The sequence below is a fragment of the Aptenodytes forsteri genome, unplaced genomic scaffold (genome assembly GCF_000699145.1).
Source record: "Aptenodytes forsteri isolate BGI_AS27 unplaced genomic scaffold, ASM69914v1 Scaffold270, whole genome shotgun sequence".
NCBI classification, from domain to species: domain Eukaryota; kingdom Metazoa; phylum Chordata; class Aves; order Sphenisciformes; family Spheniscidae; genus Aptenodytes; species Aptenodytes forsteri.
In genome coordinates, this window is record NW_008794631.1 from 2,702,714 (window position 1) to 2,719,147 (window position 16,434).

Consider the following 16,434-nt stretch of genomic DNA (forward strand, 5'->3'; position numbering starts at 1 on the left):
AGGAACAGGACAGCCAGGAGACTATCCACAGTAATAGTTTGACAGAGCGGGTATTTTAACATTTTATACACTGTCAGTAAGCTTCTGGTTTGATACTGACAGTAGATACAAGCCTCATAAAATTAGTCAGAGTCAAGTTAGTAGCAAGTTAAAAGCTAGAAAGTTGCTAGGACTATACGTGGTAGTTTGGGCTTGAGGATTAATATTGGCTGAAGGACTGTGTTAAAATAACTGGCTATAAGGAAAATACCTTCTAGTGGTATCTCCTGGGCTGTCTGCAAGTTCTTAAGTTTCTTCTCAAAAATAAGCCCTCTCCTCTTCCTTTTAAATCACTTTGCAAGGAACAGCCTTATCCCATGTGATTGCCGAAAGAAGTGTAGTAAGTTTTGCAATCACGGAATAGCAAAATACATAGTGCCTCTCTTTGAAACATCCTTTAAAAGTGCCTGCTTTTCTGGCCAATCATCTCATTGCAAATGAAACTGCTGTGATCAGAACCTTCTGTAATGCCATGTTGTGTTCATTTGTTTCTGAGATACAGCATGCATTTCAGGAAAAAGGCCACAATTATTAAAAACAAAATCCATCAGGCTGTTCTCCATCAGTCTTTTCCTTCTGCTGAATCATTACCTAAAGAATTTCGGAAAGATTTCTTCAACTGGGAAAAAAAGTATTATTTTCTTTGTATGTTGAGAAAATGACCAAGACTAGTCTTAAAAGGAAATGGGTGCAAAAGATGACAAAACATGACCTCAAATATTTCAATTCCTTGTTCCTCACTGCTTGTGGTTCTCATTCTTTGAATTGTGTGCTAAAGAACCTGATTCTGCTTGATAATATCAGTGATAATATCAAAATAAAGCAAGAAAGTAGTATAAGACTACAATAAAGAGCATTCCCTCTCATGGTGTTTACATGAAATTTATGCAGAATTTAACCCTAATTGTTTATTTAAGAGAATGATCAATCCTTTAAAAATTGGGACACATGCTAAGGTGGAAGAGACCATTAAATGATAAGGCAGCTATCTAAGAGATTTTCTAGGTATATTTTATACTCAGAAAGGCAGGCAAACAATTTTTTATGGTTACATTGTGAGATCAGATCAGTCAGAAATGCTGACTTTGAATTTCTTCAGAAAAACAATAAACCTTCCTGTTCACTGCTTTGACTGTCCTTGTAAAACTGGATAATTGTCTCTGCAAATTGAAGCCATAAATCACTAATTTCACATGGTGGGAGAGGGTTGAATATACTAATTAGTCAAACAGTTGCATTCAAAGTTCAAGCAAGCCAGGCAAATACCATCCATGTATTTATACGTTCTTCTCTCTGGAGCATCTAGACCATTGCCACAGCTTACTGAGAAATATCAAGGCAGGTCCAGTCCCAGTTCTACCTGTGTTGCCTGTGCAGACTGAAAGTGCTCTGAAGGACAGGCTCCATCCCTCCGGATGAATGCACAGCTGAGTGGGAAGGGGTCCTGACCTAGGCTGTGGCAATGAGACACAGAATAGTAAAGCAGCATTGCAGGACAGCGATCTCTTCCACTTAAAACCTTGAGGATGAGACTGAATCATCTCCTTACATTGCGTAAGAGTGCCTTAAAGTCCATTTTTGCTTGGGGAGGTCCTTTTATTTCCTTTTTACTGGTGGAGAGCTCCTGTGGGTCAGACTTGGCTGAATTCGGCTCAGGTGTTGTCCTGGTAGAAAACTGTGTTGGGGGTGCCCCCGACTGCAGGGCAGAGAGTGGGCCTGCTGCTGTGGTGTTTTTGCTAGGAGCTCTTTCGAGCACCATTTTTGAGCACCCACTTTGAGGATGCGCAGTGTCAGCAGCATCTGGAAATGCTCATTTATTCTGGGCTTTTCTTTCTCCCTTCCAATCAGAGAGTCCGAGCTCAGAAAACAGATGGGATTGTTCTACTAGTAATTGGTCCAGCTGCTGCAGAGAAAATAGAAGGAAAAGCATATTGCAGCAATAAAAATATAATAAAAGGAATCAAGCAGGATACACAAGAGTATATGAAGCATGCCTGCTTCTTCTGCTTGGTCCGAAGAAGACATGCAATATCTGGCAAAGGAGATGTTGCCATAAAAAGGAGGAGAAAGGCCTAAAGGACATTTTATTCCAACAGATAGATCCAATTGCCTAATGGAAAAATCTCCAAATGGACTTCAATCTGTGACCATTGCAGTCTTGACCCTCTAACCCAAGATTGTCAGGGAAGAATCAAAGACAAGTAACCGATCCCCTGATCATATTTTCTTTACCTTTCCTTATCAAATGGAGAGCTGTTCCAGAAAAGAACCAGACCAGTAACCATTTATCAGTAATTCTGTAGGCTGACTGCCTGTCACTTTATTTTGGAAATCACGGGACCTTTATAGAGCAGAGTACAGTCATTTCTGTGTTGAAATATTGTATATGAAGTACTGGCACTTTTCCTGGGTGGTTGAGCTCAAGCAATATAGTCAAAGAGAAAGAGAGTCAAAGATGTAAACTGTAATTAGTCTGTTGTTGGAAATCCTCCTATTCTTGGCACTGAAAGGTTTATCCAGATGTACCTCAGAGTTAACACTTTGGACACTGAATAGCAGGACAGATTTTAAACTCTCCCCACATGACCCAGAGCAGTGGCTTGTGCAACGTACCGTAAGGATGCCTCCCTGACCTGGCAAGCTTGATCATTCAGCCGAAATTCCAGCTCTGCAACCTCCTGACGAACGGCTCGCCGTAAGAGTTGCAGGTGTCTGCCTTCCTCCCTGTAGGGACAGCAGTGAAAGCACACTCGAGTGAGCAGTGAACACCCTCCTCTTCCTCAGCCCCACCATAACACCTGTATCTCCCTCTGTTGCAGTCTTGTTTTCACCCATGATCACAGGATACCTTACAAAATAATAAATAACAGCCCTTGTCTGCTTGACTCTCATTTCTTTGATTATCCCAGCTGCAAGATTAAACACGTTGTAGTTGCAGAGCCAGCTTGAGTCTGGGCAGGTTTATCACTTCTGATTTATCGCCAACACAAAGACTGCATAAATGCCCTACTTTCAGGCAGCTCAAGACTGGAAGCCCCTAGTAACTTTTTGTGAACCTGAGGCTTCTCAGTAATCCCTGTGAACTTGGGCTGAGTCCATGAAGAACTAGTTCAATTTTTCCTGTATCATCACCCCATTGATCACGAGCACTAAGTACATGGCCTAAAGGGGCTGATTTCTCAGGGATTGCTCCCACCTCCTTCCCTGAACCCAGCATTAACCTGGGACACCAAACTCCAGCTGACCGAGATCTGTTCCTGTGTTCCCATTGCTAGTAAAACATAGTAGTTGCACACTAAAAATCTAGCCTGCATCTATGGAGCAAGCTTCCCCTTCAAAATGCTCGTGTTTAAGAGACTTGAACAGTGTGGAGAGAAGCTGGACTTTCCTCTGAGCAAAAATCACATCACAATACATTTCTTCTCCACTTGCGGGATGCCCACAGCTGCACCTCACTGACCAGAAGTGCTGTGGTAACACAAGTGACCAGACATGTTGTATGTTCCCATGGGCTGTTGTTGATGCTAGCTTTGGATTTAGGTAAGTGTGTTGGGTTGCCATTACCTTCCTTCATCTGGCATCGTGCTGGAAAACAGCACCTGCTGTTCAGTCAGGTGCTGTTCAATCTCATCCAGCTTCTCCTGGAAGTGCTGGCAGCAGCTCTTCATCGCTTCTATTTCATGGAGGGTACACTACACAGAAAAGCAAGAAGACACCCCACTTTACTACTTTTCTTTGAGCATTTCCATGTCGAGTGTGTTTGAAGCTGACAGCCCGAATGGCATGGGTCCTCCTCTTACCCGCATAACAGGGACTCTGTGAGCAGCTGCCATGAAAGTCCAGATGTCACTTCAAGTGAGTTTGCTCTGGGTGCATCACTCGCATCCCAGTCACCACCTTTTCTCCTAAAGCATGTAGGATTGAGTGCTGGCACTACTTGAGCCACTGAGAATTTCATTTTTGCTATTGAAGAGGAAAAGGACTTTGATCAAAGATCTGACACAGTGTGCCAAATTCTGATGTTATTGCACTGTTGTCAGACATTATATTTGAGAAGGATGAGTTGCTATGGGTTAATGATAGGTTAAGTTACTGTCCGCTGCAAGTTAGAAACTGTTTTGAAAAGGAGAAAGAGGGAGAGAGGGAGAGAGGGAAGATATATAAGAACTATGAGAAGGAAAAGTGTCTCTCCTGATGGTTTCTGCTAAGTGTTACACTGATAATTTCTCATCTATTACCAGTTGGAAACCTAGAATTGGATTTATCTAACCAAATGCAGACATTTACTGCAACAGATGTACATGCAAGTACTGCAACAGAGCAAATGTTCTGATCCAAAAGTAGACATCCATAGTAGGTCAGAGGATCTATGCCATAACTGTGACCATTACTCTTCACTAAGAGAAGATATCTACTATGACTGATCATCTACATCTACCCTGATGTAGGCATCTACACCAGGAATGTCTCAAGGCAGGGGAGATGAATGAGCAGGAATGGTACATCAAAAATTATAAGAAGATTTGCAAGTTACTACTTTGTAGCACAGGACTAATACAATGGCAGCCCACTAGTGACATTGATATGTCTAAGTTTCTAGCCAGATTAAAGACTTTTCCTTGACTTTTCACACCTTGTTCAGGGCAGTAATGCAGACAGCATCATCCAAATGATTTTGGAGACAATACCGTCTGCCTTGTGAAAGCATGCTCCCCTATTACACTGAAACTGCTCTGAGTGCAAGAAGGTGTTTGGCATGTTCCCATCTTGGCAGATTTTGGCCTCTTGTAAGCCACAGGAAGACAGTGTAGAAACCTGCACTCCACTGCTGACCACTGTAACTGATAGGGAATAAGAGGCATGTTTGCAAAGCATAGAAATGCCCGATCTCTTTGGATTCCTGCAATCATGTCCTTTGATGATCTCTTCATGTTTGTATGCTTGAATGTGTCCCTCAGTCCCAGCAAGGCCAGAAACATGAGGAAGCCCTCCCTGCTGGCGGATCAGCCTCAGCTAGAGGGCAAAAGGTGCTCCCCATGCATTTGAGAAACCTCATTCTTAATCTCCATTTCAATGCAGCTGCTATGTCAGGCACACTCCTGATGTGCGTGACCCAAGGAGAAACTATCCCATAGCAGTAAATTAAAAATATCTAGCCCCAGCTACCATAGGATTGCACCAGAAAGGGCTAATTAGAGACTAATAGTGGTTTGATAGGACCAGTCCTGTGACTGCAGTGGAGGTGAGCTCTCCTAAGTGTCCATGCGGAGCTCAGGTGGTGCTCTTAATGCTGTGGGTCAGGGCAGCAATTGCACCTCACTGACGCAGTCAGATGTGTTATGAGCACCTTCAGATTAAGTGTTGGCTGGTTCCTCATTTGCCCCCCACCCCAAACTTTAATCTTGATCTTCAGACAGTTTTCTTGTTCCTAGATGGGAGTGTGTGTGGTGCAAGTGAGCAGTGCCCACATAATCATGATTTCTTCTACCCACTGCCAAGTCTGAGCAGAGCAAGGACTTCTAGCCATCAAAAAAGAGTGCCCAAATAAGCTTGAAGAACTCCCGTCATTCAGGTCACTAGGGAGAAGTCAATGGGCCACAGTCAAATTTCTAGTTTGTTCCTCAAGGCTAACAAAAATCTAGAAAGCACCATGCAAAAGATACAAGAGGCACAATGTGGGTAGGTTTGGTAAGAAGTCGTGACAGCCCTTATAGATGAGGTATGGGCAGCTCCCCTGGCACTGACTCTTTGAGCATATCACAGAGCACAAGTTCACATAGATTTATTCAGAGTTCAGGCACAGCAAGGATGGAGGGGGGACTAACTGTTCCAAGACTACTCTCACGCAAGACCTTTTTTAAGGTAAGGTGCATGTAAACAGGGTAAATTTACTGTCTAACAGTTGCTCCGTGGTGGTTGCATTCCCCATGCATGCCCGTGGTAAATGGGACATAATCTGAGTGAGCTTCTCTCAGTAAAAGATGTAGAAACTACCTTACCTTTAATGCAAAGTACAAAGTAGACATGGTTGTAATCTCTGCAGAATGGCTAGTAGTCAGTAAATTCACCCATTTATTACACAGTAACTTGGGTGTGGAGCCATATCCCTAAGAACAGATCTTGGATAACAGTACAGTGCAAAGTCTGTTCCTCCCACATTCCCTGTCCACAGACTAGAGAAGACAAATCACCATTAGCCCCCGTTAGCAGAGTGATAAAATAGTAGTCAATCAGTGAGAAAAGGCTTCCCAGTCCAGCATAAGGTACTGATTCACTGCCATCTTGCGGCAACAGCAAGATAGCTGACAAAAGGCATATTTTCCAATATACTGTTCAAAGACAAGACATTGCAGATTTATATATTCAATGATGTGGCAGCATAAAACTCACCAGTTTCACTTTCTGGAACTTTTATCTAATAATTTTCTTCCCCAATTTGTACAACACTTTAAGTTTCATTTCGTTATGAAGAGCAAAGAGAAGAGGAAAAAATGGAAACGCCTGCAAACCAGCAGCAGGTATGCTGCTCCTTCCACATTTTTTTCAGGACGCAAAAGCCACTCCTGACTTCCTTCCTTGCTTTCTTCCCCAACACACCCTGAGTCTTTCACAACTTTTGGGAACTCTCGGCAATTCTGAACAAAGAAATAAAAATCTGGTGACTTTTTACTATCAGTATTTTTATTGCAAATATTCATCTTAGTGGGACTTTAAATTTAATGCAATATTTTTATTCTATCGTGGTAAAATGGCTTTGAGGCTCTGGGAAGTCGCAATTCACTTTGATTTAGAGCAGTTTGGCTTATGGTATGTATCTGGGTTATGTATGTTCACAGTTAGTGTTTAAAAAACACTAAGTAATATAACCTAAATGAGTTTTCAGTAAAAGGGGATTACACTAAATCATATAACCTTGCATTTTCTGCAGTCCAGCAACTCAGCTACTGTAACTCAGCTGATTCACAGGAACTCATTGAAACTCATTCTCATCTCTCAGCTCTTCATTTGACCCATAAACTTTATCACCCAGTTTGCAGTAACCATTTTAAGACTGAACTGATGTACATAAGTTACTAAAAAAAGCAGCCCAACAAAACTGAAGGTACACAGATATGTTTGCCAGTTTTGCCCAGAAAGGAGTGTTTCTTTCCCCATCCATTTTCTCAGTTACATTCCCAAGATACGTCTCACTAAAGAAGCAAACATGGCAGGAGAGAAAAGGAAAAGGCAGCTTGTGCATTTAGCTCATAAGTGTGTCAGCTGTCCATGTATACAAAGAAACCTACTCACCGGAGCAAGATTATGCATTGCAGTGTCCTGTAGGAGCATCAGCGTTTTCAAGAGCTGCAGCTCGGTGGAGACATGGTTTGAGCAGCAGCGCACAGGGCGATGGGGAGAGACACCCACGAGGAAGGTCCACAGGCAGCAGCCATGGCAGCAGCAGCAGTGACAATGGCAACTGCCCTGCACACCCCCAGCACCAGAGGCTTCACTGTATTTGTCACAAAGCATGGTGTCAAGAGAGGCTGATTTTGTCAGGTGACTATGGGGTGGATGAAGCAGTGGTGGCCACCTGGGTTTGCTGGCATGGATGTCAGTTTGGCTGGAGGCTTCAGTGGTCTGCTTCACACCATCCTTCGAAGCCCCTGGGTCTGACAGTATGAGAGGACCACTCTCAGAGTGGTGCACTAACATGCCAGAGAAGTCCACAAGATCTTCCCTAGCAAGGCTCTCACTGACAGGAGCATTTTGCCCTGTGCACTTCACCCTTGAAGTAGACTCCAGCCCTGAAGACATCTGAACAGTAACAGATTTCAGAGGAGCAGAAGCCATTTCACCGTTTTGGACAGTGTCTCCCTGTTCTGATTTGTTGGCACCTAACATCTCCCCTACACTACCAGCCTCTTGGCCTTCAGACAAACTTAATCCAGGCCCTTCCACTAGGCAGGAGGGATGCCTCTGAGATATTTGCAGAGAACACCTTGAAGCGGCACTGCTCCGACTTTGCACTGCTGAGCCCCACTGTGGAGTTTCTGGGAACCCTGTTTTGGGGAAGCATCTTGTATTTTTTGAATCATCATCCATTTTGCAGAACTTCTGCCCATTTGTCACCTCATTCACTGCAAGCAGGGTACCATCTTTGCTGACCATTTCCACTCCGCACCATGGTCCTTTAACACGTCCTGTATGACCTCGATGGGCACTTTCATGACATGCAACTCCAATGTCCTTTTCAGTCAGGCACATCTCACCTTCATCCTTGCCTCTGATTTTGCTCTCGCTGATGACTGCAGGGTTTATATCACTCAGTTCAATGAAGGTTACATTCACCTTTTTGTGTTCTGTACTAAAATACAAATGACAGTCAAATTTTGAGGAGCTAGGATCTCCTTTTTCCTGAGTACCACCCTGAAAACAAGGACTACGCTCTTCTCTGCACTCCTCTTTTTCCAGTTGCTTTCTTCCAGTTTTATCCTCTTTCTCGTCCACGTCACATAACATTTCTTGTACAAAAGTCTGTGGCTCAGCATTATAGGCCTGATACTTGCCATTTTCTGCAGTCAGCAGCAGATGAGTCTCTTCTCCCTGGTCACTGCATGCTTTCGTTGATCTAGGTACTGCCAAAATGCTCTCGCAAGCTGTATGCGATGCACCGTGTATCATCTTTGTTGTTTTTTGGTCTGAGGACAGGAAATTACAGTAACAAGCAGAGATGATGTAGGGTTGCATGGCAAGACATAAAAGCAAGAGGAAGACATTCTAGATTTACTCCAGAGAAGGTTTCTGATCTAGCAGCCACATCATCTGGCTAAATCAATGCTTACCCTACCTTTTGCAATTAAATAAATTATACACCATTAACTAGCTGATTTCATGAATAAAACTCAACCCTCTTTAAAAGTACAAATGCTTGAAAGTAAACCCTCAGTTATCCTGTACATCCTGATACCTCTCAGTCCTTGGATAACTTGCACTTTCAGATAACCTTCATCCTCAGATAACGCCCTCATTCTCAGATAGCTGGCACAAAACCAGAGGTAGAGTTGGAGGAGCAGGCTGAGGGAGTCTGCTGGGGAAGGGAAGGGATGGAGGCTGAGACACTCTGGATATACTGCCTCTCTTGTTCCTTGCATACATAACCGCTACTGAATCCTAGGGCTTTTTATCTTCTGGGTATATCCATGAAAATATGCCAATTCACCTAGCAGTTCTGAGACCCAAGTTATTAATTCTCATTTGTGTGAATTGGAAAATGCAAAAAGAAAAGTCTACAAATTATGTTTTCACACATTAACAGACTATAGGCTTTATTAAGTGTAACTTGGGCATCAATTAATGAAAATCACACGGTCTATTTGTAGGCAGCAACCGTAAAAACAAAACCAGATATCATTTTATGGTTTTTAAATTAATTACTTGCATTGTCAGTCCTGGTATCAGCACATCAATCAGTCAGTCAGTCACTTTCTTATTTCGGATGAGAAATATGTGGTTCCCATCTCACACATTACAAAATCTGCAGCGATGTTGCTGAAAATTGCCTGTTTTGTGGGTGGTCTCAAAACTCATCCTTGCAGTTTCCCACAAACGACATCACAGTTCAGCTTCTCCCCCAGGGAGACTGCTCTACAGATTCTCTAAACTTTTTTTAAAGCTGTTTCAATTACCCTTTGCATCTTTGCCAGCTGTTGCTTCCAGTGTGTCAGTCTGGTCTATATTTTTCCATACATAAAAATGAAGAAAGAAAGGCTCAGGAAAAATTTTGAAAAGCTGAAATGTTTCAGCTGCTGTAGTTCCAACCAATTTGAGACTCAAATTATTTGAATCTCAAATACTCAATTGTATCCTACAATCATAACAACTGACCTCCAGGCTTTAAAGTTTGCAGAGTTAGAAGACCACATTATCTGCTTACCTAGAGTTTTAAGGTGCCTGTTTTTCTCCTGAGACCTGCAGGATACCAAAGTAGCTGGCATGCTGCTAGAAATATTGCGTAGGGAAAAACCCTGTAACTTTTAATGGAAGAGTAAGTGCGGTTAGAATTCATCTTCTGACCTGGTCAAAACCAGGTGGCTGTAGCCAGGTTTGATGCATTTATTAGGATAATTGCAATGCATCTGTTCCAACAACACAACACTTTTGTTTGTGTATTGCAACCACGCAGCCTTCCCACCCACATTTACATTCATGCACTAGCTAGGGAACTACCCAAAACATGTGACAGTGGCCTCCGGGCTGATCTTTAGGCACAAGGTGAGACATTAAAGACTGAATGAAATGTCTGCAGACCAAGTTAATATCACTGCAGTTAGGGTACAGAAAGACCTCCGTGTGTCTCCCTGGACTTGCCCTGGAAGGAGGTGTGATGTGTGCTCTGCCATTATGGCTCCCACTGATTAGATATGCAAGGTGTGTACATAAATCAAGGCTCAAACCACTCTGAAAGGCTGTCTGTGTATGTATTTACAATGGTAATATAATAGGACCTAATGACCATTCTGGGCATAAATCCAGTTTCTACAATTTGTATGTTAGCAAAATAGAAACTTATAAAAGAGAAGAAAAGTATAGTAGAAGGAGAACCATGTTAAGCACAGTTTACCTATGCTTGTTACTGTGATTTCCTGTCCTCAGACCAAGTAATCACCTTCATGTGAGTTAGGCATCTAATTTGCACCTACCTACATATTAGATGTGTAATGAACTAATACCCCTAGAGTAAAGGCTTGAATTCCCCATATAGCCAGCACAAAGTGATGTCTCTGAGGGTCTGAGCTGCAGTTCTTTTCCAACTACATTCAGATGCCTAATTTAATCATTACATCCCACACTGACTTGCAAGATCCTACCCAGTGTGCCAGACCCTGATGAAGGTAGGCAGGTGAAGATAAGGAGTTTTTAAAAGATGAGATGTTTTTCTGACTCTGTAACACTTTATTCAAATCCAGTCAAAATTCCCTCAATTTCAGTGGAAGTCTGAATTAAAAAAAAAATACTTAGTAAAAATGAATATGGACCTCCAATTCAAGGTGAGGTAAAAAAGCTATGAAGAGATTGTCAAAGTGCTCCCACAAGGACTTCATTGTGAACAACAATCTCCTGGGAGAAATGAGGAGCAGGCCTGCGTTGGGAAAGCAGGTTGCACTGAAGGCTGTGGCTGTGCCGAAACTAGATTAAACGTGATAGCCTTTTCAATTTGAGGCAACTCAGTTTCAATCTATGTAAATATAGTTTGGTTTAATGTCTGCATACCAGAGCTAAGTAATGTTTGCATAATGGAGGGCAGCATTTGCATACTGGGGAAACTGTGTTTTGGGTGAGGAGTGGGCCGATCTATCACTTCATTTCCTCTTAGTGTCCCAAATAGGGATTAAATGAGACTGCAAATCAGACCATGCCTGATGCTGTCCTGAGAAGGAACAGAGTTTCCCTCTTTGTGAAACTTTCAGTAATGTTAATAGCTTGCCAATGGTAACAGTACAGTTTTTCTTGGCAGGCTCTAATACCCAGCGAGGATATCCATAGCCCGAGCTTCTACTAGGAGATTGACTCTTCGCAGGGCTCCAAAGCAGGTCTTTGCTACGTCTCCTAGGACAAATTCCTCTATCTACCAAGTTTCTGAAAATGTCCAGGCTGGATGCTGGTGGTGGTTTGTCTCAGAACAGACTAGCATCTAAAGCCCTTTCAGCAGTGGCCAAGGTCACCTTAGGGACACCACTTCTTCACAGCAACAATTCCTTATGTTTAAATAAACTAGTCTTTTAGCAACTGGAAGCTTGTCTTTAGGAGGGATATCAGTTTGCCAAAATTTACATAGTTTATTTTGTCATTTTTAAAATGCTCTTGCCTTTCTCTTTCAAATGTGCTTTTTTTTCTTTTCTGAAAGGAACTGCATTTTTTAATTTGAAGAAGAAAGGTGCAAAAAAATGGGTTAAATCACCTGAACATTAAGCAAAACATGTTTTCCTTTCTAGTCTACCCAAACTGCATTTTTCCCCGATCATTTGGTTCAGCCACTGAACCAAAATATCCATTATTCATGTAGCTGTACTCAGTTCTCCTAGTGTGTGGAGACATCCAAACCTGTAGGGATTCTGCAAATACATGCAGAGCATCACACCAAGGAAAGATAAAGTATGTTTGGAGAAGAAGTAGAGACGCAGACCAGTATTCAACTATGAACTAAAAATTACAACTCTGGGCCCTGTGCAGAGAATACATCTGGCTATGCTGGAAAGAGGAAACCTGAGAATCGCCCCTGAAGACCTTGGTGAGGAAAACCTTGGCTCTTCGCCTTTCTGTGCTAATTGAACTGGGAGAGTTTAGCTCCTGCATCCCATTTCTGTTCTGCCTGAATTTTAAATAAAAATAGGTTAAAGGAACTTACTAATCAGGTTTCTGCTTCATTTTGTATCGTATAAGAAAGTACATGCCTTCCAAATCCCAAAGGTCCCATAGCTTTCCAGCCCTTTACTTGATCAATCCGATTTCATTAAGAGACTTTTTCTCTCCCCTTATTTGCATGCAGATACAGTGGCTTCCATTTTCAGCAACCGTCAGTGCAGGAACTTTCTGAAACTATCTGGCTTCTAAGTTCACCATTAATGAAAGAATATTTCCTAATTAGTAAAAAAATAAGTGCTGGAGTACAGTTCTGCATTCCCCTGAAGACTCTGCAGCTGGTTTTCTGTGGACTTGGCGGCAAATAACACAACCTCTTTCTAGTTTCCAGCCTGGAGAATACTTGCAAACTGCAAAAGATGCCATGAGAGCTACTGCACTGCTTGTAAATAATTGCACATTTTTTGCATGCCTTTTGAATCACATTAACATTGATGAATGTACTTCAATGTTTGTTTTTCTACATCATTTGAGTACGTGTGGAAGCATAGCACAAAAACTTCAAATGCAAGAACATTTGTGCAAATTTGAATTTTAAATTCAAAATTAAAATCTGGACTGCTCATCCTGTCATAGGAAAAATCAGAATAGCCAATTGCAACCTAGCAATGCTGTTCAAATTTTAGATGTTTTTGTAGCTATTTAAATGTTGCTGGACATTGATGTGGATAAGTATTTCTAAAACTATCTGCTACATACATGGGACTAAATAATGCACAGAAACCACGATTTAGTCAGATACTTTGTAAAAGAAAAAGAAGCCTGAAGGACTTAGAATAAGACTTTTCCACTTCACTGTATAAGCAAAGGCATTTTGCAGTCTCTCACACAAAATTCTCAAGACATTAACTTCGTTACAGCTTAAACACTCAGGCTAAATTCAGCAGGGAAACTAAATTCAGGCTTAAGTCTATGCATAATATTCCCACACCCAGGGTTAAAAGGACAAACAAATATCTCACTGATTGGGCCTTAAGAAGCACGTCCATTCAACAATAGTTGAATTCAACAGTAGTCAAATGCAGTAAGAGATGGGGTAAATGAAGGTGACACCATGTCCACAGAAGTGCCAGAACTGAATAGATATTGTATTACATTCTGGATTTTTTGTGTTTTGCTTCTCAAACACAGGCATCAAATACTCAAAAGTGCTCGGTCCATCAAAGCTGCTCAGCCCTAGGGTTCTAGCGGCAGCATGTGGAAGATGTGAAGGCTCTGATTCTTCAAAACCTTGCAACGCACAAGGCAAAATAATCACAAATTTCTGTCCTACATGCCAAAAAAGGACTTTCAAAAATACATTTTCAAACAGTACTTTCAAAATAGAAATAGGTTCATTTTGAGTAGTCACCGGATCCTTCCCGTTTAGGCATTTCACACTACCTGCTCTGCAAATTGGTAAATCCGTATGTTATCCTTAACAACACTGCCCTGCCTATGGCATTGCACAAAATGACATTGCAGGATGAGCTGGCTACGTGCTAGAGGAATACATCAGCTGCATGGCACAGTTACAGATGGTACGGTTCTGTGATGGGAGAACTGCTGCAGCTTACTCCCCTTTCCTGCTACTCAGAGAGGATAGGCACCATCAATTTTAAGTATCACACTCTACTATATGGCCATTAAGAGCCAATGAAACGCCCCTGAAAATATGTATTCTACATAAGCCACGAAGAACCCTTTATTTTGGTGATGTTATCCAGAAGAGTGGACTTTCTGAAACTCACTCAACCTTGGTGTACCAGAAGAAATTATTTTGTACAACTTCCAGCATTTTGGGAAAAGAAACATTATTCATATCAGTTCCCATGTATGTGGCAAAACTTGATCCTATGGTAATGTTCCATAAAATCTGTTTTATTCCCAGTATTCTGTGCTTAGTCTAAGAAGTAGCTCCCCCATAGGCAACCGCAGCGATTACTGACTGTTGACTAGGACCATAAACATTTCATTTACTGCCACTGAAATCCCAAAGGAAAAGTCTACTCTTAGTCTTTCTTTTAATATTCCTGCACAACTTCTATAACACTGATTCGCTTTCCACATTGCAGAAATGGTGATGAACAAGCAAACTGAGGTGAGAAAGATCTAGTTTATATTTATTTTCCAGCCAAACGCAATACACAATTCTACAACTTGTCTGTAAGAGAGATCGGTCCAGAACTGTTCGTCACTGCAGCAGGGCTGCAGCACTGACCCCGTTCTGTACAGCTACATCTCCGTCTTGTGCTGCATTTCAGGAGAACAAGCACCAGATGGCAGCAGCGCATAAACCACAAATTGTGTTTCCAAAAGCCGGCACAAACTAGAGTTTTTACCGATGTCCTTCTGCAAATTTTATTTTTCAATGACAATATAGCAGACATTAGATAAACTGTCTTATTAGAATAGTCATATTACTTGAAAGCAAATGATACACCCCAAAATGCACCAGATGCAGCAAAAGCTCCTATTCCAAAACAAGTGTAGGTAAGAAATTCGTCTATCTCTTGCTTCCTTTGAATTGAAGGGAAATTTCATGCCGACCATCTAACACAGTGTGACTGGGTGAAAATATATTAAAAAAAAAAAAAAATCTCTACATAAAGCAATTTCTATTATTAATTGTGCCCCATCGTGCTGGTAGGTGCTGTATGAATGGAACTATTCGGTCTACGTTCAGAAGAGCTTACAAGGTGAGTAAAACCTGGCTCCTCTGAGGTATTTCCTTCTGCCTGTCAAAACCCAGTTACCCCAGCTCTCACCCAGTCTGCAATGTTCTTTGCATTACTTTGGGTACCACTGGCATATGGAGGACTTCAGGTATACTTTTCTTTTTGTGGGGGTGAAGCCAGACTCATTGCGAACAGGGGGGGAAAACCCTGCAGCCCCCATGACTGCAACGACCTCATGTGGGACATGAGTGCACGTATGCTGCACCCCGAGAAGGTGAGACAGGGCCAGGGGGGCAAAAGGTGGCGGGCACATATGTTGTGTGACAGCTACCGATATTTGCTTCATCTCCACGTTCAGCCTTGCAGTTCTTTACACGGTTATCTACGGGACCTGGCTGTGACAGCCATCCTTAGCAGGAGACATGTGCATAGCTCCAGGGGCACTGGGAGTGCACACACTGTGCTTCACGTCCTCCTGCGCAGCCTCCCACTCCTCGCCCAGGGCCCGGCTCCCCGCAGAGCTCTGGGTGCCCGTGTTCCCCTGGGAGGACGTTGGCCTAGATGCTCTCCAGATATCAGCCATAAGCACTTGAGGGAACCAGGTCACGGAGCATTAAAGACACAAACTGCGCTGGCCCAGAGCATGACAGAAATAGCTAGGTAGCAAATCTATGTCTATTGTCAGAGCATTCAGCTTCAGTCCTCCTCCAAAACACCCGAGGAAAAAAAGCAGTTTTGCACCAAGTTCCAGCCAAGTTTTTGGCTTGAGATTCAGTGTATAGTATGGTTATGTCTAGCATGCTCATGGCACAGCACAGCCGGCAGGCAGAGCACAGCAGCCTGGAGTGCTGCCCAGGTTGCAAAACCTGACTGAAAAGCAGGGTGAGAGGGCATACTGTCAGCTCCCTGATGCTGTGGCTAGACAGCCGCTGGTACCTGCACTAGATGCTAGTATGCTTTAAAGCTGGTGCACATATTTACTGATTTAAAACTAGCTTCAGTACATCTGCTGCAGACTACAGTCAGTGCCGCGACAGCAGGTATAAATATACTCCTTTGTGAAATGCCTGGGGCTGGTGGGCGGGTGGGTTGGCTCTCTCTTTCACTCTCTTGCATTACAGGTTGTCCTGAGCTCGTGTGTAGAAGGAAGCTTTGGAGAAGCACCGAATTAGCTGATAATATTCTGTTAAGCTACTCATTAAAGAAAAATGAAACTATTTTAATTTTTTTTTTGAATGTTCATTTCCCCTCCTCCGTACCCAAATCAGAGATTAATATAGGCAAGGGAAGAAGCATGTTCTCTACCTTGTACATTACTGAAAAGGATGTAATTTCC

At 42.5% G+C, this 16,434-nt stretch overlaps 1 protein-coding gene across 1 annotated transcript in view; it reads right to left on the minus strand.

Annotated features, from left to right (window-relative positions):
* Positions 1-601: 601 nt before the first annotated feature.
* Positions 602-16,434, minus strand: part of CCDC129 (coiled-coil domain containing 129) — a 48,942-nt gene continuing 33,109 nt past the window's right edge. The window contains 5 exon segments of the mRNA XM_019470533.1: positions 602-658; positions 1,589-1,939; positions 2,649-2,763; positions 3,604-3,731; positions 7,330-8,720. Of these exon segments, the coding sequence (XP_019326078.1) occupies positions 602-658; positions 1,589-1,939; positions 2,649-2,763; positions 3,604-3,731; positions 7,330-8,720 (2,042 nt within the window).